Genomic DNA, 20,001 nt, shown 5'->3' with positions numbered 1-20,001 from the left:
TGTGCCATCTGCGGGGAAGTAATTTACGCGTTCCCAGTATTAGTGGCATGCAGTACCTGCCCACTGTGGCTGCCCGGCACAGAAATATAGCTTTCGCCAGTGCTTCCCACCACGCGTATACATGTGCGCCTAATCCGCGACTCGACATCTCAGACCGCGGTCCTGGCTTCGATACTCACTTGGCAGTCAGGACGCGCGATTTCCACGCATCGGACGTGCACATTCGCGTGTGGACTCGCAACGGGCCCAGAGAGCACGACTTGAAAACTTAGAGCGTCCAAGGCCCAAGTCGGTGCGGAACACACGAGGCTCGAGCTTCGAATTCTCGCGCACAGCTCTCTGACAATGGAGACACCGCTATAAGCATGCCGAGGACGCGTGCGCTGATAGCCCATGGCTTCTCTCTCCCTCACAGCTCCCGCCATGGGTCAGCCGTCGCGTCCCGGTCGCGAACAGCGGCCCCTCGTCAGCGAAGGCATCGCGGACGACGTGCTCGCCAACTCGATCACCATCCTCGAGGCTCTCAAAGATGCTGCAAGCGCCGTCGGGGCCGTTCCCTTCCTCGGCGGCATCATCGCCGCCGCACTCGGAATCGCGAAGGCCGTCGAGGTGCGCATTCCTCACATCCGCCCGCCTGCGTCTGACCCGTCCTGATCTCGCACGACAGCAATCGAGAGCGAACACAGACGCGTTCGTCTCCGTCGCTGAGCGCGCGGTGGCCCTCGCCGAGTACGTTCAGAAGAAGACTCTAGGGTCGAACGGGGGGACGATCGGTGTGGACATGCAGGTCATCTTGCTGGAGCTACACAGGTGGGTGGTTTCATCGTGCTCGTGGAACGGCTTAGTCACCGGATCGGGATGCAGCGCTCTGGTGAAGGTGCAAGACGCAGTCAAGCGAGAGCTGGAGAAGGGGCGCTTCAATCGTTTCTTTCGACGGGCAAAGCTTCACGGGAAGGCGCAGGAATGCCTACTGAAGCTGGACGATGCGTGGCGTTCGTTTGACGTAGGTGTGGTCTGGTCGAACCCAGCAAGATGCTGACGGAACGTCCACACAGACCGCGATCCTGGTGCGACTGGAGCGCCAGGTTGAATCGCTTAGGAGCCAGGTTGAGTCGCAAGCTCCATTCGAACCCGGCACCTTGGTCAGTGCCTCCGCTCTGCCGACCACAGCGATATTCTCACAGCTGCTACCAGGTACCATACGTGCCGTTCACATCGATACAGAAAGACCGCACGACGACGCAGTACAAAACTAGGACCCACAATGGTGAACAACGCAGCGGTATATGGGACAATCGTCCGGTGACAGTGCGCATCTTCGACCACAAGTTCAAGGATGTACGTACCGTGGTCCAGTCGATTCCTGATCCTTCTTAACAATGGTTCTCGCATAGAACGTTTTTGAAAGCATTCAAATGTACTCTGAGAACCAGTACGCACTCGAATTTTCGCAGTCAGATTGCGTTTCTGAAGTATGCATAGCCGCGAGTCCCACGAAACCTTCAGCAATGTGATCGCTATGGCGTACCCTCGTGCTGGAGTTCAATTCTATGTCCTTGATGGTATTGTGGGCTTTCAGATTTTATAATACAGCTACTAAATCTATGTTCAGGTCTACGAAGATCTATATTGACAGACTTCGACAGCAAGGACCCCGTGATTTGGGTTGAGAAGCTTTTTCAGCATGTGAGCACTTCTCGTATCGTCAAAGGAAAGGTCGCTAAGAGCGGAAACGTCCCAGTTGGTCGATGCAGCGGTAAGCCCACATTCATCGGCAACGTATTCGCATTGAAAACTGCTCCAGAGCGCGGTCAAATTCGTTGAACATCGGGCACTGCTCCCTCTAGATTCTGTAATTGTCTTTCTTTCTTCGCTCTTTCATACATAAATACTCAAATGTATCACAGGAAGAAACATTGATTCCCGCACACAAGGGGCCCTGCTTTCCTTCCGCCGGAATCAATTCACGTGGTCAGCTCATTTTTGATGTGCAAGACCTGGAGCGTGGGAGTGCGTCCTGTCTATACACATGCATCTCTGGCCTATATTCAGAGGTAAAATCCTCCTTATGTTCATTATCCTAGCGTTTACTGATGCTTTGCTAAAGGCACACAGAGACCATAGGCAGCACTTCCTTCCCGGTACAGACTGTCCTATTCCACCTCTGTTCCAGGCTCATATACCATCTGCAGAGGCTCCAGTGTGGCACAACTCGGCGATCACTTTTGATGCTCTGGTACGGGTGCGCGACCATGTCTCTCGTTCCAATTTCTCTCGTCTCTGGCATTCCATCATCAGTGGTGTGCCGTGCCACATCCTAGAGATCACTGGCAACGATGCCAAGCCGGGCGACTATGGCTACATTCCAAATCACCCCGACGGCCCCCGTTTCACGTACCTCGGAAATATCGATGATGTCTTCGAATCCTCAGTAGATATTGTGTATCGAGAGTGTCGGGTTTACCACGACACGCGTAGGACCCCGTTCAAGCACTCCACTTGGTCGGACAACACAGTCGAGAGGTCAGGATTGTTCAGCCATCTGTTTAAAGCATAATTTTTATCATCCCATCCTCTGCAGTGAGGAATTTACCATTGTTCCATCCCAGAACGACCCAGGTCGTTGGTGCATCGGCAAAGGAATCGGATCCGGCATATCAGGCGACACATACGACAAATTCTTCACCGACCACGCACTACGTCTGTCCCGCCTACATGGTATAGACCTATCGGATCTCTTTCTCGGTAAGCTCACTGGTTCCCCTGAATCACTCTGGTGCTGATGTTGCGACAGTCTCTTCCCGCTATTATGAGGCGTGGGCGTGCACTGGCGAAGATCACACGCATGGTACACACAGTGCGTACGATGTGTGACATTTAACGTCATCCACGATCTCTTACAAGTGACTGTGGATACAGCAACGGCGTGGCTTCACAAGCAGCCACTTGACGAACACGGTGTGCCCCACGAGCCGTGGGCGTACTGGTCCTTTGATGAGGAGCCAGTGCCCGTAGGACACCCGCCGCCAGACGTTCCACAGGGCCCTGGATGCTTCCGGGTGATGTACGTCGTTTTCAGGGTTGCATGCGCGTGATACCCATGCTGATGCGAATCTGCGAGAACTGCAGACCGCCAAGGCTGTGGGCCAGGGGTCTCGGTCCGTTTATTGCTCGAATGAACGTCATGCTGGCGGAGGCCAGCAAACGTGATCGGTGCGCCGGCACACACAGGAAAGCCATGGACACTGACAAGATTGCGCCGCGCACGGGGCACTCATGCGCCGGGGAGAGCTCAGACGACGATGGAGATGTGGGGTACCACACGGCGAGTGAATAAGAAAAAACGGAGTAGTACTTCCCAGATTATACGCACACACCACGCCGGCTGCGAGGGCTTCCCTCTTGTTTCGTGCACAGGCACCAACGCCCCATATCGCGGCCGCGTCCGACGCGTTCCCATCCCCACTCTTGCACTCCACCCCCGCTTCGGCCTCAGCCTACCATCTGCGGGGGCGGCCTCTCAAAGCGCGGGCCACTACGTGCGCGGAAGTGCGGGAAGTGCGCGATCGCCTTCTCGGAGCACGCCACGCCGGGCATGACGTCCCCAGACCGTCCCGGCCCACGAGCGCGCGGCGCAGGAGACGAGCGAGACGTGGCCCGGCGAGCGAGTTGAGCTCGCGAGGTTGGTGCGGGAAGGTCGAGGTCCGCGGGGGAGGGTGGGGAGAGTCGGCCGGTCGGGATGCAGAGCGCGGTGGGCGTCGACGAGGGCGTCCCGAGTTGGCACAGCAGCGCGCCGAAAGAGGTGGCTGGTGAACCAAAGAGCTTGTGCCTAGCCCACAGAACGATGGTGGGATCAGATGCGGGCACGCGTCAGTTGGTTTTGATAGGGAGGACAGGCTGTGGAGTCGACGTACGGGGGCGCAGGTATTGTGCAATGTTCGCGAGTGTCCATCTGTCGTCAGGGACTTTCAATGCGGGAGTCAGTGCGAGGGTCTCTGGGGAACGCGACAAAAGCGGATAGACGGGTGATCAGAAGGAGGAGCACGTACAGCCGCAGTCAAGGTCGAGCGTGCCTCGCATATTCGCCACGGCTGTGGCTTCTGCGGCACGCCCACTGATGGGACGCTAACGCCGGGAGGCGCGCGAAGAAGGGGATGCGAAGTGATCGCTTGCGAGCTCGTCGAGCTTGCACCACCGTGGGGAGTCGGCCCGGCGCGAGAGGAGAAGAAGAGCGCGTGAAGAAGACAGAAGAAGCGCGATGAGCGCGGAGACGAGGCGGAGGACGGCGGGACGACTGAGGCGAGACGGACGGCGGCTGAAGGCGGAGGTGCGGAAGGCGGAGGGCTGAAGGCGGAGGCGGCGGCGGCAGACGGACGGAGAGCTTGGGGTGAGTAGCTGTGTGGGGGGCGTCGAAACTGTCGATAGAGCACAACGACGGCTAGAATAAATACACGAGTGAGTGCGAGGCGTAGTAACGAGTCTGTGCGGGCTGAGAGCGGGCATACCGGCGAAGGAATGAGGCAGAATAATCGAAAGGAAGGTAGGGAGAGAGACGAGGGAATGTAAAGTGGAGGCCGCGCGGCCGCCGTGTGGTCGCGAACTATGGCAGCGAGACATGCGGAGGTGTTTGGTAGGGCGAAGCATGTACCGAGGAGGCTGGAATATTGTATAGATGAGACAGAAGTAGCGGAAACGGGGCGGAGCGGGAGATGTGGGGCAACGAGAGGGAGCCGCGTGCGCGCGCAGCAACGCAGTGGCGGCGACGTCGGGCTGGCATGGGGCGCGGGCGTCGGTGAGGTAGTGGTTGGTGCGGCGCGCAGACCGGTGGAGGTGCGGTTGCAGCTGGGTGGTTTGGTACGAGGCGCGCCGCGCGCGCGTGGCCGCGCGGCATGCGCATCACCACCACGCTCCCCTCGATTCAGCGCATGGGCGCCGTGCATCAGAGACGCATTTCGTCTCATCGGTGCCGGGATCTACACTGTCGACCCGTGTGGCGTACCGACGCAGTTCCATCGACCTCAATGAAGGTGAACCATGCGCAGGTTTAGATGGACGAGCGTGCCAGCATGGGTGAGGGGAGGCATGAAATTTGGGTGAAGAATTGGCAACTTACAGATAGATAGCTAGTTCGCGCTTTTATCGCACCCCCCTCGCTCCTGACACGTTTGGCTCGAGCCCCCTACCACCACCTTCGACCGTCTTCCCTAGCCTTCACAAGGGAAAGCTGTCCCTCGATGCCCCGCGTCCGCGTTACTCGACCTCCCCAGCACCCGGCGCTCCCGTGTCGTCGACCTTAACAGCTTGCACGTCGCCAAGTCCATTGTTGGTTGCGTTGGTATCCAGAACCAGCGATACGATATAGTCTCATAGAAGCTCGAGAGAGAATGGAGAACGCGGTGGAGAGAGAGAATGAGGAGGACAGGCGCCTGAAAATCCTCGCCTCCGGAGTCCGAAGTCCGCGAGCCGGGCCGAGGCGCAGATGTCCACCGACTTGACTCTCCACCACGATGAAGAGAAACAATGGTTTGCATTCGGACCCTATGTTCGGACGTCGACATCGTTCACGTCTTCCACCACAGATCCTTGACTCCTCGCCTCCTGTGTCGCGAGCGAGGAGCGCACTTCATCAACGATTTCTCCTTCGCTCGCCCTTCTTCACCGTCACCCGGGCACCGCCTCTTCCTGCACACACGCCGTCGTCGCGTCTGCAACCACGATTCCCGCTGTGACCGCGTCCGCGCCCTCCACTGAACCTCGCCCCGCCAGTGACATCTCCCCCTCTTCTGCGCACCCACACCATGGCGCCTGCACCGTGCACGTCCGCGTCCTCCACCGCTAGTGACGTCCCCACCTCTCCCTCCTCTGCGCGCCAGGCACGACGTCGGGCACGCCCTCGCGCTCGTCCCGCGCGGCACTGTGCAGACCCCAGATCGTCGCGGCCCGCGAGCGCGCGCCACAGTAGACGGGCGGCCAGCGAGCGCATTGAAGGACGTAGGTGCGCTGGAGCTGCCGAGGTGCGCGGTGGGAGTATGGGGTCCTGGTGAGATTCGCAATCCCGATTCGGCCAGTTAGGTCTGCGAGGGCGTCGTTTGAGACGAGCGTCGCGCCGAAAGAGGAGGCGTTCTGCAGGGATGGGGTGAACCAAGCCAAACCTAGCATGCAGCGACGGGGAAAAGACAAGCACGGCGGGGAGCAAAGCCATATAAACATCTGCCACACCGCCGTGAGCAGACTGAAAGACCGATCTGAGGAGAAAAGGCAACTTGACTCACGATTCATACGGCACCGGTGGGCCTGCCGGGGCGACCCGGATCTGACGAGCTCGTGATGAAGCTGCCGCCGTTCGGGTTGGTCGTGCTTTGGGAGGCTTGCGTCGGGGCCGACGGGCTTGATGTGTCCGACGCTGTGGGCGTGCCGGTGCCGCCGCTCTCGTTCGTCGTAGCCGATGAGGCAGGCGTCGTCGCCGACTGGCTGTCCCCAGAGATCGCCATCGTCGAGGACGTCACGGCGTTGCTCAGGTGGCCCTTGCTGACCGTGGAACCGACAACCCCGCCCGCGGCAGCGGCGACGGCGATGACGATACCCACGGGGATGATCAGCAGCCATTTGCATCTCTTGTACCACGCCCGCGCAGGATGCGATCCGTGTTCGAGCTGCTCTCCGACCCTGTTCGGCTCGACGTGCTTCACGGGCAAATTCCCGGTGGGTGCGCCGCCCTGGCCGTCTTCAGACTTAGGCTTTCTGCGGGCGCTGGCGATCAGCTTTCCGATCTCAAAGGGGGCAAACGACCGCGCTCGTCGACCATGCGAGGACGCGTGTGGGGCCGCTCAGGGGGGGGGGGGGGGGGGGGGGGCAAGGCGTACTCACCGGGGCCATGAACAGCGAAGTGTCATACGGCAACGGTGACGGCGGCCTTGCTGCTAGAGGTTCCGAGTGGATGACGAGAGCCATGGTTTGGAGGACGGAGTTGTGCGGGTGACACACCCGCCATGCGTGGAGGAGCGTCCTTTCAGCGAGAGCTCCTCGTCTTCGCCTCTGGAACGTTGTCACAGCCGAGACGCGGAGAATGTTACACGTACGCCCCGCATCGAGCGTGATCATCTGCCAATTTGTCGGTGTTCGCCGTATGATCGAGGAGAAGGAGTGTCGAATTTGGTGACGGAGGCGAAGAGCGTAGTCGTGGCGCTCCGGCATGGGCTCGCTGCCGTCGTAACTTCGAGTGCGTAGGGATGGTATCTGAAAAGATGGATCGAGTGTAATCGAGTTGAACGACGAACTCCACGGGCCGACACACCGCCGTTGTATAAGACTCGGCCACCAGACTTCCTACGCGACGAGGGAGATACGGATTCTTCAAAGCAGAAAACTGTGAATTAAACGCCCAGATCATGGGGCAATGTTTCTCGCTCACCTCCAAGACCTCGTTAAGCAGACTCCGCCACCGCATGGTGAGCGCATAGTAGACACAGAGACACAGATCAACGAGAACGCGCCGTCAGGACTGAGGGATGTTCTTAGCTCGCCTTTGCGCGAAACCCAAAGATGAGAAGATAGAAATACGGTGCGGTGATACATACTGCTGAGGAAATACTTCAATCTCCTACGCCGCAACCTCATCGCCGACGCGCGAACTCGGCGGGTGGAGCTTCTACTCCTGTTTGGGGAAATCTGGTTGCGGCCCGTTGTCGACGGGGCTGACGTGCTTGCGCTTTTCGTGTGCCTCCGTGCGCGCGGCGCAGCTATCCGGGTGACCTGGGCCGGGACTCGGGGGGTCCGCACCCTCCTCGACGTTGAGGGTCTTGCTGAGCTTTTTGGCAAAATCTTCCGGTTCATGCTGCAGCGACGCGGCCTCCGCACAATTCTCGTCTGTGAGCCTCAGGAGACGTGGGAGGACATTGGAACCACTGACTACGTACAGATTCGAGGTGAGCAGACAACACGACGGTGGGGAAGGCTGAGCGTACTTTGGTCTGCACACCGTCTTCACTCCTCGCAGGAAAAAGGGGAGGGCACAGGGTCCTGTCTTGGACTACGAACCGCGATGATGCAAACGTCAGCAGTGCAGCAGCGCACGTCTGTGGTTTGGCCCTCCACTGCTTTAACAAGCCACACCAAAGCCGATCGCGAGCATACTTATGCCAGGCGTCTCGTTACGGTACGGCCTCCGCTTCGGAGTATCAGGGACCGAATCAAATTGCGAACGCACATCCGCCATCTCCCCAGGCGGACTCGAGACCTGAGAGCAAGCCTGAACGTGGGTGCAATAACCGAGCATCGAGGACCCAGCATCCCACATGATCTGGGGGGATGGCAAGCGGTCAGTCACAGCACATCAGCTATAGTTCAGCGAAGAATGAGACATACGCGGCTTGTAGATCATTGACTGCAGTCTTGTGCATGGTACAGACGAACGCAGACGGCACGCGGAGGTGTCCATGAAATGAATACGAACGATGAAGTACGATGTGAAAGAGCATGGCAAGGAATTGTACTGCGGCGGGACGGGGTGAACTAATCCAGACCTAGCATACAGAGTCCGCGAATGAAGCACAGCGGGGAGCAAAACACGAACGTCTGCAACACCATCGTAAGTGTGCTGAAAGATCGCTCCGCAAAAAGTGGAAACCTCACGCTTCATAGGTCTACCAGGGCTACCCGGATCTGACGAGCTCATGTTCAAGCTGCCGCCATTCGAGTTGTTCATGCTTTAGGAAGCTTCCTTCGGAGGGCCTGATGCGTCCGACGCTGTGGGCGGGTCGATGTCGCCGCCCTCGTTCGTCGTGGCCAGTGAGGCGGGCGTCGCCGCCGACTGGCGGTCCCCGGGTTCGCCGTCCAGAATTGAAGATCCCCGTCTGCGACGGTGAAGACGGTGAAGACGGAGGGAGTCGATGTATGCGCCGGTCGCCCGGCCGTCTCCCGTCGACCCGGCCCTGCATGCCCACCATCCTTCCCTGTGACTATCACCGGGCGACATTGACTTCCGCCACCGCCCACCATTCGCCATCCACCGACCGCAGGAGAATAGAGGATGGAGGGACGGCTCACCTACTTCTCTGCACGGGTTGGGACCGGCACGCTAGCGATCAAGCGCTCATCGTAGGAGGTGTTGTTTCTTGACCAGGGCGTCCGTTACGGACTGGAGAGAACAAGTGGAGAGGGAGGGGAGAGGGGAGCGCAGCGTGCGGAGCAGACGAAGAGGCGGCGCGGCCCAAGAGCGAGCAGTTCGGAGGTCGGGGTAGATGATGGAGGAGGAGGATGGACGTCCTGAACACACCCGACAGAGACGAAGCCGCGGATCAGGTGGGGCCGCATTGAGGGGAGATGGGCGACGTGGCCACAGCGACGGCGCACGCGCGACCGCTCTAGTCAAACTTAGGTTTGAGCGCTGAGCGCTGATGTAGGCGCGGTATGCACCTGCTGACTGCACAGTGGGTATTGGCAGGCTGGCTGAGGGCTCTTCAAGATGCGCTATCGCGTCGCCTGGTGGGTTGTCTCCGTTTTGCTGCTCCAGTTGTATTCTCTCATTTGCGAAATTCGAGCGCGCTCCCGTTTTTGTCCAGGATCGCGTTGAAGTCTTCGACTCTACTTACGCTGTCCAGCCTTAAGAACTTGAACTCGCCCCTGGAGCGCCGCGACTCCCTACGCCGGGGGCACTCGAGCAGGATGTGCTCCTGCAGCTGGCCTTGCAAGGCGTGGCACGTCGGGCCGTCCGTGGGCTCGAAGTTCTTCGGGAAGAACGACCCTCACGACGTGCAGCCCAGGGGCGTGTGAGATCGGGAAATAGCCGATGACGTCTGTGCATTCCCGGATCCTGCCTTGCCGCGCCGGTCTAGGAGCGCGGTCTGGGAGTCAAAAGACCATGTCCTCCTCACAAGCTCCCTGCTCAGAAAAGCCAGGACCTGCCAAAATGACAGTCTGCGGCGCCCAGCCCATGAACGAGGTCGACGAGAAGCCGCCGAGATATCAAGCGCACGACAACCTTACGACGACACACACCCACGTGGGCGACAACATCTGTATAGTCGCCACCGCCGCGTTCGCCCCCTCAGCACACAAGAAGCCTTGCTCGACTTTCAGTGAGTGTCCTCTCCTCCTTCTCGCCTCACGGGCTAATCTACCACGGGTCCAGAAACTATTTGGAGAGGCTTCCACCGGGCCGTGCGCCGCCGCGAGTCCTGCCCCCCCGTCGAGTTCGCGGTGCACGTCGTGGTCACCACCGGGGCCACTCAGCTCGTGGGCACCTATCTTGCGGTCCCTCCCGAAGTGATAGGGGTGGTCCCGTACAGCGTACTGCACGTACTGATAGCGCTTGCATCACTCAAACAAGGAGCCGACGTCTTCGGTCCGAAGTTTTGGCACACCTTAGTCGATGCATTTGAACGGGCCCAACGGGACGGATCGGTGCCCAGGCTCGAGGCAGCCCTCCTCAAGTGCTATTACGACTGGCGCCTCAACTTCTCAGACGATGCATTCAAACTGGTTCACCAGGACGGGTCGACGGCGAAGTTAGAGGCAGCCCTCCTCATGTTATTATGAGCGGCGCTCGAATTTTCTTGCTGCTAGGGCGGTGGTACGTCTCGGCGTCGATGTCATTGCTGCGTCTAGATGCGGTTCGGTCGCTAACGAACGTTCCAGACATGTACGTTTCGTCGGAAGTCTTGCACTGCCTGTGATTACATCGGCTAGAATATATTACGTACGGGAGCGGCAGCCCGCTGTGGCTCTCACTTGAAGTGCGTGCAGGGTGCTGATGGACTCATTTCAAAGACTTCCTGAGTCCTGTGCTAGCACCCTTTGGTAGGTACACAATGTGCCGCCGTTTCGCATTGTCGCCTTTGCGCGCGCGCGAGTCGTATGGCATGACTGATCGATGACGCGGCGCAGCCGCCGAGCACTCGTCCAACAAAGCATCATCCCGCCGCCGCGCATCACGGTCCTGGACCCCCAAGTTCTCCGACCCCGAGCGGCCGAAACATGGAAGACATCAACGAGGGGCAAACGCCTGGCCAAGATCGACCCCGACCTCCCTTCCCCGACCTTCATCAAAGCTGCGGCGGGACTCACTCGCAACCAGACTCGCACTCTTATCCAGCTACGCTCCGGACACGCCCCACTCAACGCCCATCTCTTCCGCATCAAGCGCGCAGACTCCGCGCTCTGCCCGGCCTGCAAATTCGCCCCGGAAACCGTCCTGCACTACCTCATCCTCTGCCCACGATGGGACTCACTCCGCGCCCGCCACCTGTCCCCCTGCGGCCGTGCTGCCCGAAAGGTCTCCGCTCTTCTCTCCGACTCCTCCCTCTTCCCCCCACTTTTCAAGTTCATCACCGCAACGGGCCGTCTATCCCGCGACCTCGCACCCGCTCTCACCACGCGCGCCGGCCCTGCAGTGGTGCCGGAGTCCTCCCGCCCCCGCCCCCGCGCGACACGACAGTCCCGCCCGCGACCCGCTGGCGCTCCCACTCGTACCAGTGCTGCGCCACGCACCCGCCCCGCTCGTACCCGCCCTTGACCCCCACGCTCCCCTACTACTATACCTACCCTTACATTATACCTACTATAGTCCCACTGCGCCTCGGCGCCATGCACTGCAGGCCTCGGCCCTGCTCTAGGGGGCGAGGGAGTTCTGACGGAGGGTGGGGGACCACCTGACGTACCCCTGACTGCGGCAAGAGGCGAGACCCGGGGGCCCATCGGCCACCCTTGACGGGCAGCAGGTTTAGATCTCGTCCTCCTTGCCTTGAATGGCCGGGAGCGGGTGCAGAGGTTTTTCACGCAGATGCATGCCCCTCCCACACCCGCCCGCTACCTTACCCACCTCACGGTCCCCACATGGTCTCACCAGTCCCCTCCGTACTTTACTCCCTTGGCCAGACCCCTGGCCGCTACCTGGGGCGTCCGCGAGGGCGCCTCTATGTTATCATCCCAGATTCGGCTGTAGTTAACACACTTAGCACACACGTAGCATTCCGCCTACCATAGGGCTCGGCCCTGAAGGGCGTTAAACGGGAATACAACAACAACAACAACAACAAGTTCTCCGACGGCGAAGTGTGTACACGGGTCATCACATGACTCCGTATACAGCTGCGTGCAGGTACATACATCTCGAGGCGCCGCTCAACCGGCTGCTCGAACATGTACGTCGCTCCGCCTTGCCCTCACCCCGATCGCGATTGTGACCGCAGCCCCGCGCCCACGCCCTGACTGGCCGCCCACCGGTCGAAGGGCCCAAATGATGGAGAGGGAAACCCCCTGGAATAAGGGAGGGAACACATAGGATGTACAGAACGATATATGCTGATCGCACTGCCGTATGGACGTCATCTATACATGCCCGGATCGTGCCGGTCTAGGGGTGCGGTCTGCGAGTTAAGAGACCGTGTGCTCATCTCACGCTCCCCTCCAGACAAGCCAGGTCGAACCAAAATGGCACAGTGCGGCCAAACCCTGAACGAGGTCGACGAGAAACCGCCGACATATCAGGCGCACGACGACGCCGACACGAACCTGGCGTTTGCCCACGCACACGGCAACAGCGGCGTTTGTACAATCGCCACCGCCTTCGTCGCCCCATCAAACAAGCCCTCCCCTCCTTCCAGTGAGTACCCTCCCATCCTTCTCGTCTCACGCGCTAATCCGCCACGGGTCCAGGATCCATCTGGAGAGTCTTCTCCCGGGTCGCGCGCCCCGTCAAAGTCGCGGCCCACGTCGTGGTCACCCTCGGCGCCAAGCAGGTCGTGGGCAGCTATCCCTCGGTTCCCCCCGAAGTGATAGGGGTGGTGCCCAACAACCTTCTGCAGGTTCTGATACCGCTTACACCACTCGAACAAGAAAGCGAAGTTTTCGGGTCGAAGTTTTGGCACACCTTAGTCGACGCATTTGGACGGGCCGAACCAGACGGGTCGGTGCCCCGGCTCGAGGCAGCCCTCCTCAAGTGCTATTACGACTGGCGCCTCAACTTCTCAGTCGATTCATTCGAACTGGTTCAACGGGACGGGTCGGTGGCCAGGCTCGAGGCGGCCCTTCTCAAGTCCTGCTGCGATTGGCGCCTGGCGGATGGTCAGGCTAGGTGTTATGTGGAGGTGTGACGGCTGCCGGTGATGTCCGTTACATCGGAGGTTTTTCACCTGTTGTTACGCCAGCTAGATCACTCTACGTTTAGGCCGGGAGCGGCGGTTTGCTGTAGTTCGCATCTGAAGCGCGCGAAGTGTGCCGACGGCCTTGTGAGCCCAGCGCTCGCCATGCAATGTGCCGCCACCTAGCTATATGGTAGGCTTGACCGGCATTTCGAACAGCTGAAGAAGCTTCCCCCACTCGAACTTAAGCTGCCCCGATGTGGCAGTGCGGTTTTCGATACACGGCTCCATCCGTGAAAACGGTTCTCCGTCATCGCTTCTACAGCTGGACTCCTTCGACCCCGACCGACCGCCCATCGCCAAAACGGTCGAGAGACCCCAGCGACGGAGGAGGAGCCCCCTGGAATAAGTAGGGGCTGGAACCACGTAGTATGTACAGATCGATCAACGGACGATATAAGCTGATCGCACTGCCGCGCGTGTGCGCACAGTGGACGTCATCATCTATGCATTCCGGGCACGGCCTGTGACTTATAACCACTCATGCTCTCCTACCTAAAAAGCCAGGTCCAGCCAAAATGACACCCTGCGATCAGCCCATAAGCAAGGTCGACGAGAAACCGCCGAAATATCAAACGCATCCCGACGCTGGCACGAAGTTTCCGCTTGCCCACTTTCCCGAAAACGACGTTTTTGTGATCATCACCGCCTCCGCCGAGCTCCCACCAGACCAGGAGCCCTCCCCGACTTCCAGTGGGCCTCCTCCCCTCCTTCTCGTCTCACGCGCTAATCTGCCACAGGCCTAGGAACTATCTGGGGAGGCTTCCTCCAGGCCCTGCACCGCCCCTCCGCGGACCCCGTCACGCTCGGGGTTCACGTTGTGGTCAACGTCGGCGCTAGTGAGGTCGTGGGCAGCCGTCCGTCGATTCCCCCCGAAGTGATAGGGGTGGTGCCCCACAGCCTCCTCCGGGTTCTCATACCGCTTACGCCGCGCGTTCAAGCACCCGAGTTCTTTGCGCGGAAGTTTTGGCACACCTTGCTCGATGCATTCAGATCGGCCCAATTGGACGGATCGGTGCCCAGGCTCGAGGCAGTTTTCCTCAAGTGCTACTACGATTGGCGCCTCAACTTCTCAGCCGACGCGTTCAGAGTGGTCCAACGGGACGGGTCGGTGGCGAGGCTCGAGGCGGCCCTGCTCAAGTCCTACTACGATTGGCGCCTGGTGGATGGTCAGGCTAGGTGTTGGGTGTAATGACGCGCTGGGTTTCGGTCGCAAGGCAGGCATGAATGTCACAGACTGTTAGAACGTCGAAGGTCTCGCACCTGTGATTACATTAGCTAGAATACATTAGGTACAGTTGCGATGCTCCGCTGTAGTTTTCATCTGAGTCGCGCGAAAGCTGCGCCCACGGATCCGTCCCGAACCGCGCTCCGGGTCAGTCGCTCGCCAGACCATGTGCCACTATCGTCGACCGTCCTTTGTCGCTCCTGCGTGTACTATGCGCAGGGCGTGCCTCTGCACGCGTGCCTCGTGCCACACCAACACCGATTGACGACGCGGCGCAGCCGCCCCGCACTCGTCCAGCAAACCATCTTCCCGCCGCCGCCGATTTCCTCGGCGACGCTCGACACGCGCACCCCATTTCGGACCACCGCCCGCCGTCGCGCGCCCGTATCGACCGATAGTGGCGCGCCCGCGTCGTGTTGGTGTTCGGCCGGGCCAGCCTCGTTTCGAGCTCGCCACTATTTGCGCGCTCCTCAAGGGTCGTGGCATCACAACAGCAGAGGCACGTCGAGCCGGAGATCCCGGGACGCAAACGCAGCGCACCGTACAGGTTCGAAGCCAACAATTTCGAACGACTGCTTAGTGACGTCTGAGGTGGACCATACTCGATCTGCATAGACGGAGAGTAGTGAGCATACATGTAGAGCATCGTGAACGGAAAAATACGTTTTATGGCCGATCCGTCCAGGCTGTACACGTGGGCGCAGGTCAAGTACGAAGATGTCCATGGAACGAACACGTCGATGATGCAAAACATGCACAGGAAGTAAGTCCGTGTCGGAATACCGTCACGCAAGGCGTATCACACAGCGTAGGTCCATACACAAGCGAAAGGGCGACGGAAGACTATCCACCACAAGGTCCGCGTCATGAACGGTGATGTCCACAGCCACTGCACTTCAGCGACGCAAACGCACTGTCACTTGCGCCGGCCGTGCCACCCCCGTGCGGGTCGCCGTTCGCCGGGCCTCAAGGCTGGAGCGGAACGCGTTCTGTGGGTCAAGTTCACAGTCAGCTTCCGATATATGGAGGAGGCGAACCAACGCCGTCGTCCTCGACCGCCAAAACGCGCGCAAGAAAGGCACTCACCGGATCAGTGAACAGCGAGGCATCGTACGGCGGCCTGATTGTCGAGAGCCCGGAATGGATCACGACGACTATGGGCTGGGGGGAGCCGTTGTGGCGGAGGTTTTCCATGCGGAGGGACTCCGATTGTTGTACGTCGTGCGGGCGTATGTGCGGGCGACGACCCGACCGGTAGGGCGTCCTTTCAACTAGGCCTCCTCGCCTTCGCTCTGGGGGCTTCTTCTTGACGGCGTGGATCTGTGAAGAGTGCGGAGCACCTTATTCATGATCCCCCTTGATGAAAGGTCAAGCTTTTGGCGTCCATAGTATGCGCTGGGAGGGGTTCCGGGATGAGCGAAGCAAACGACAAGTAAACCATGAGCCACGTCCGACTCAGCTCGCTGTTGCCGTGAGTTCGGGTGCGCAGGGGCATAGAGATGGCGCTGAAAATGAGATGAGCGGAGTTAGTGGGCGGTTTTGACCGGTTGAGATCAACGACAAACTCTGTAGTCGCCCGCGGTTGGGATTCGTGGGCGAGGACGCAACCAGGGAAGATGTGAATCAGTGCGGCAAACGTGGAACAGCGTCCTTCACTCCCTTCCGAGGTCTCGCAGAAGGCAGCACCGTCTTGAGCCCTAGCCGTTGGCCCACAAACACAAGGGGGGACATGACCTGTGCTGAAAATTGCAGTGGACGAACGGATGCAAGTGTCACAAGAAGCTGGCAAGCCCGAGGAAGATCGGTAAGCACTGCTAGCCAGGAGTCTGCGTTGTCAATTGGCCTCTCCACCAAGCGAAGCTGCAATCGAGGCCAAAGCAGAGTATATTTGTGCCTGGTCGCGCGCCTGTTGTGGAACGGCCTCCACTCTGAAGGATCAAGACGGAGTTGAATTGCAAACGCACATCCACCATCTTCCCAGGCGGACTCGAGACCCGAAAGCGCAGCATACAAGCCTGAGCGATTGCGTAATCACCGACCATCGAGCATTGAGTATCCATCATGACCTGTGTGGACCGTGGACGGCAAGCGATCAGTCGTAGCACACCAGCTATAATTCGTCATAGGACGAGACATACCCATCATTGACCAGAGTCTCTTCCACACGGTACAGACGGACGCAGACGGCGCGCGGAGGTGTCCATGGAATGAATACGAACAATGGAGCACAATGAGAAAGAGCACGGAAAGGTAATGTGCAGCGACGGGGTGAACTAATTTAAACCTAGCATACGGCGACGGCGAGCGGACCAGCACAGCGGGGAGCAAAACCGTATAAACATCTGCCACACCGCTGTGAGCATGCTGAGAGACCGTTCGGCAAAAAACGGAAGCCTCACGATTCATGAAGTACTAGTGGGTCTACCAGGGCTACCCGGATCTGTCGTGGTCGTTACGCCTTGGGAAACTGGCGTCGGGGGCGATCCGGCTGATGTCTCCGACACCGAGGACGGACCGGAGCCGCCGCCCTCGTTCGTCGTGGTCGACGAGGCGGGTGTCGTCGCCGACTGGCCGTCCCCAGGGTTCGCCGCCGTCGAGGACGTCACGATGTTGGTGTGGCCCTTGTTGGCCGTGGCGCCGACGGCGCCGCCCACGACGGCGGCGACGACGACGATGCCGGCGACGAGGAAGATCAGCAGCCACTTGCGGGTCTTGTACCACGGCCGCGCGGGGGCGGGGTACGCCGTGCCCGCGTACCCGTCCTCCGCCTTCGCGGCGTCGAGCGCGGCGGGGGGCGGGGGCGTCGCCGACCCGGGGCGCGCAGCCGCGGCGGGGGCCGCGCGCGAGCCGCCGCCTAGGAGGTCGATGTTGTATCCTTCCTGCGGGCGGGCGCGGGGGACGTGGTCAGCATGCCGCCTTTAGGGTGGCAGAGCCCGCGCTGCGACGGCTGCGACGGAAGCGGGGGAGTCGATGTATGCGCAGGTTTCCCTCCCAGCCTTCTCCCGTGAATCCAGCCCTGCCCACCATCCCTCCTGACCGTTCCCTGTAACCACCACCAGACGTATTGACCTCCACCGCCACCATCCGCCGGCCGCAGGAGAAGGGAGGATGGAGGGACGGCTCACCTGCTTCTCTGTACGGGTTGCGACCGGCGCGCTAGCGAGCAAGCGCTCATCGTAGGACATGTTTCTTGACGAGAGCCGTCACGGACTGGAGAGAACAAAGCAAAACGAGACTCTCCAGGGGAGGAGAAGAAGAAGCGGAGGTGGAGGGGGAGGGAGGGAGCGCAGCGTGCGGAACAGACGAAGAGGCGGCGCGGGGCAAGAGCAAGCAGTCTCGGTCTGCGTCGGGGTCGGGGCAGATGACGGCGGGAGACAAGCTGACGAGCTCCGAGAGAGGTCGGGCGTGGCGCAGGCTGCCCAGGCGGCAGGCGGTGACAGCTCCCTGGCAGGGGTGTTCCCCAAGGCTGTGAGCGGCTCCATCCGGACCATCATAGATTCAGGTCTGCCCGCGCGTGCCGATCGCCTCCTGGTCTCCCGTCGCGAACCGGCAGGCGTGCACACTCCCTCCACTGTCACGTATGTCTTTTCAACGAGCTCAAAGGGCCGGCGACCAGGCAAGCACGGACGAAATCCCGGGCGCGCGGGCTCGTCCAGGCAACACAGCAAGTGTCGCGTGTGTGCCATCCGTCACATTTCCAAAAGGACGCCCGACCACAGCGGAGTTTGGTCGCATCTCGTGCGCCGAGCACACTGCGCATTGCATCCGCTCAATCTCCTCTCACCCGGCTACGCGCCTCTCACCCAGGTACTTAGGCGAACGAAGGGAGAGATATATATCCGCTGTTGCACAGGGTGCATTGTAGCTAAGTAACTAAACCGAAAGCACCAAGCACGAGCACGAGCACGGTCATATGCAGTAAATCGGCAGAAGATGGATGGATCCGGGGCATATGTAAGAATATATCGATGCGCGGGCGGACCGGGGGCCATTATAACGAACTTGAACACGCCGGTAGCGAACTAGAACTCGTCGTCGTCGATCATCCGGGCCTGGTCTACAAGAGGCAGCCAGCCGCGGGGACCGAGGACACGGGGAGAGCAGGGAGAGCATACAGTAAAAGGAGCGAGGACGCGACGGGACGCGGGAGATCGAGATAGATTGGGTGGGATTCGAGCCGGATTGGACAGGGACTGAAGGCGTGGAAGGGGACAGGGCGTGGCGTCGGGGCGAAGGGGGTATCTTCCGGAACACAGCGTCCACTTGTTGTACGCGTAGCAAAGCGGTCAGGTATATGTGCAACGCGTACCGGCTCTCTGCGCACAACCTCGGATCAATATCTGCAACGCGACGAACACGAGGAAGCCCACGGGCGCACCTTTAGCGGCGGCCCTTCTTGTTCTTTTTCTTGTTCTTCTTTGACGAGGCAACGCCGCCTTCAGGCTTCTCCTCAGCAGCCGCTTCCTCGCCCACCTCAGGTTCGGGCGACGGGTCTTCAGACTCGACAGGAGTTTCGGGCGCAAACTCTGAAGCAGGTGTCTCCGGTTCGACCTCCGCACCAGGAACGGACGCTATATCACCACCAGCGATACCATCCGTCAGCGATCTGCCTCGAAGAGAGCAGTGCGTGAGTAATCACATACCTGGGACCTCAATCTCAACAGCAGTGGACTCGGGCTCCACGGGCGCAGCGGTAGGCTCCTCAACGGCCTCAGGAACAGCTTCGGCGGCGGACTCCTCTGCAGGCGCTGCAGGCCCCTCCACCGGTGCGGTTGGTTCCTCAGAAGCAGTAGGCTCTTCCGTGGCGGTGACAGGCTGCTCAGCGACAGGAGCGGCCTCCTCGACGGGTGCATGGGCAGGCTCCTCCTCCACAGTAGGGGTGGCGAGCTCTGGAACAGACTCAGCGACCGCTTCGTCGACTAGTTCCTCGACGGGGGCGGGGCGGGGCGAGCTCCTCCTCGGCCACAGGAACGGATGCTTCGGGTTCAGGCGCCGGAGTGACTTCAGGCTCAGGCGCAACTTCGACTGTGCGAGTGCAAAGCAAACGGTGAGCGACTTGCATTACAGCCGAAGCAAACGAAGAAAGACGTACCAATGGGCTCGAGCGCGGCCGCAGGCGCCGGGACTTCCTCAACTACAGTTTCGGGCTCAAGTGCAGCCTCAGCAGCAGGTTCCGGCTCTGCGACCGCTTCCGCGACTGATTCGGGCTCTGGAATGGCTTCTACCGCCGGTGCGGGCGCAGGGGTTGGCTCGGGCTCGGGTTCGGGCTCGGGAGCAGCTTCAACCACCGCAGGGTCCGACGCGGGGCCTCTTCGACAACGGGTTCGGCTCTGGGGCGGGAGTTTCCTCAACGAGGGGCTCCGGCTCCGGAACGGCGGCCTCGACAATGGGCTCGGGGACAGCCTCGGTAGCCGGCTCCGGCTCCGCTGCGACCTCCTGGACGACCGGTGCAGGTTCAGGAGTGGCTTCGACAATGGGCTCGGGCTCGGAAACCGCCTCGATCACGGCCTCCGGCTCAGGCTCAGGAGCAGGAGGCTCTTCGACGATCGGGGCTGCGGGCTCGGCGGGAACAGGAGTCTGCTCTACCTCGACAACGGGTTCCGGCTCGGGGACAGGCTCCTCCACAGCGGGCTC

At 60.3% G+C, this 20,001-nt stretch overlaps 7 protein-coding genes across 7 annotated transcripts; 4 read left to right on the top strand and 3 right to left on the bottom strand.

Annotated features, from left to right (window-relative positions):
* Positions 1-423: 423 nt before the first annotated feature.
* On the top strand, positions 424-3,337 carry BXZ73DRAFT_105859 (uncharacterized protein; the record flags this gene model as incomplete). Its single annotated transcript, XM_048016411.1, has 15 exons — positions 424-609; positions 668-810; positions 865-1,003; positions 1,056-1,142; positions 1,195-1,338; positions 1,395-1,432; positions 1,483-1,562; positions 1,613-1,686; positions 1,742-1,756; positions 2,108-2,141; positions 2,193-2,523; positions 2,582-2,745; positions 2,795-2,857; positions 2,920-3,064; positions 3,130-3,337. The coding sequence occupies 15 exons, from the start codon at positions 424-426 to the stop codon at positions 3,335-3,337; spliced, it is 1,851 nt and encodes a 616-aa protein (XP_047873317.1).
* Positions 3,338-5,835: 2,498 nt separating this feature from the next.
* Positions 5,836-7,447, bottom strand: BXZ73DRAFT_81103 (uncharacterized protein; the record flags this gene model as incomplete). Its single annotated transcript, XM_048023428.1, has 5 exons — positions 5,836-6,123; positions 6,282-6,770; positions 6,868-7,236; positions 7,295-7,366; positions 7,412-7,447. The coding sequence occupies 5 exons, from the start codon at positions 7,445-7,447 to the stop codon at positions 5,836-5,838; spliced, it is 1,254 nt and encodes a 417-aa protein (XP_047873316.1).
* A 201-nt stretch (positions 7,448-7,648) lies between these two features.
* BXZ73DRAFT_105857 (uncharacterized protein) lies at positions 7,649-8,399 on the bottom strand (the record flags this gene model as incomplete). Its single annotated transcript, XM_048016410.1, has 2 exons — positions 7,649-7,904; positions 8,365-8,399. The coding sequence occupies 2 exons, from the start codon at positions 8,397-8,399 to the stop codon at positions 7,649-7,651; spliced, it is 291 nt and encodes a 96-aa protein (XP_047873315.1).
* Positions 8,400-9,859: 1,460 nt separating this feature from the next.
* On the top strand, positions 9,860-10,536 carry BXZ73DRAFT_81101 (uncharacterized protein; the record flags this gene model as incomplete). The annotated part of the gene is made up of 2 exons (XM_048023427.1): positions 9,860-10,076; positions 10,130-10,536. The coding sequence occupies 2 exons, from the start codon at positions 9,860-9,862 to the stop codon at positions 10,534-10,536; spliced, it is 624 nt and encodes a 207-aa protein (XP_047873314.1).
* Positions 10,537-12,429: 1,893 nt separating this feature from the next.
* On the top strand, positions 12,430-13,091 carry BXZ73DRAFT_81100 (uncharacterized protein; the record flags this gene model as incomplete). The annotated part of the gene is made up of 2 exons (XM_048023426.1): positions 12,430-12,601; positions 12,655-13,091. 2 exons carry the CDS (start codon positions 12,430-12,432, stop codon positions 13,089-13,091), a joined length of 609 nt encoding a protein of 202 aa, XP_047873313.1.
* Positions 13,092-13,657: 566 nt separating this feature from the next.
* On the top strand, positions 13,658-14,331 carry BXZ73DRAFT_105855 (uncharacterized protein; the record flags this gene model as incomplete). Its single annotated transcript, XM_048016409.1, has 2 exons — positions 13,658-13,832; positions 13,880-14,331. 2 exons carry the CDS (start codon positions 13,658-13,660, stop codon positions 14,329-14,331), a joined length of 627 nt encoding a protein of 208 aa, XP_047873312.1.
* A 2,438-nt stretch (positions 14,332-16,769) lies between these two features.
* On the bottom strand, positions 16,770-17,552 carry BXZ73DRAFT_81098 (uncharacterized protein; the record flags this gene model as incomplete). The annotated part of the gene is made up of 2 exons (XM_048023425.1): positions 16,770-17,246; positions 17,493-17,552. The coding sequence occupies 2 exons, from the start codon at positions 17,550-17,552 to the stop codon at positions 16,770-16,772; spliced, it is 537 nt and encodes a 178-aa protein (XP_047873311.1).
* Between the last annotated feature and the right edge of the window lie 2,449 nt (positions 17,553-20,001).

This window comes from Epithele typhae (genome assembly GCF_022376455.1).
Source record: "Epithele typhae strain CBS 203.58 chromosome Unknown BXZ73scaffold_72, whole genome shotgun sequence".
NCBI lineage: Eukaryota > Fungi > Basidiomycota > Agaricomycetes > Polyporales > Epitheliaceae > Epithele > Epithele typhae.
The sequence above is the reverse complement of the archived record's forward strand: the minus strand, read 5'-3'. Positions and strand labels throughout refer to the sequence as shown.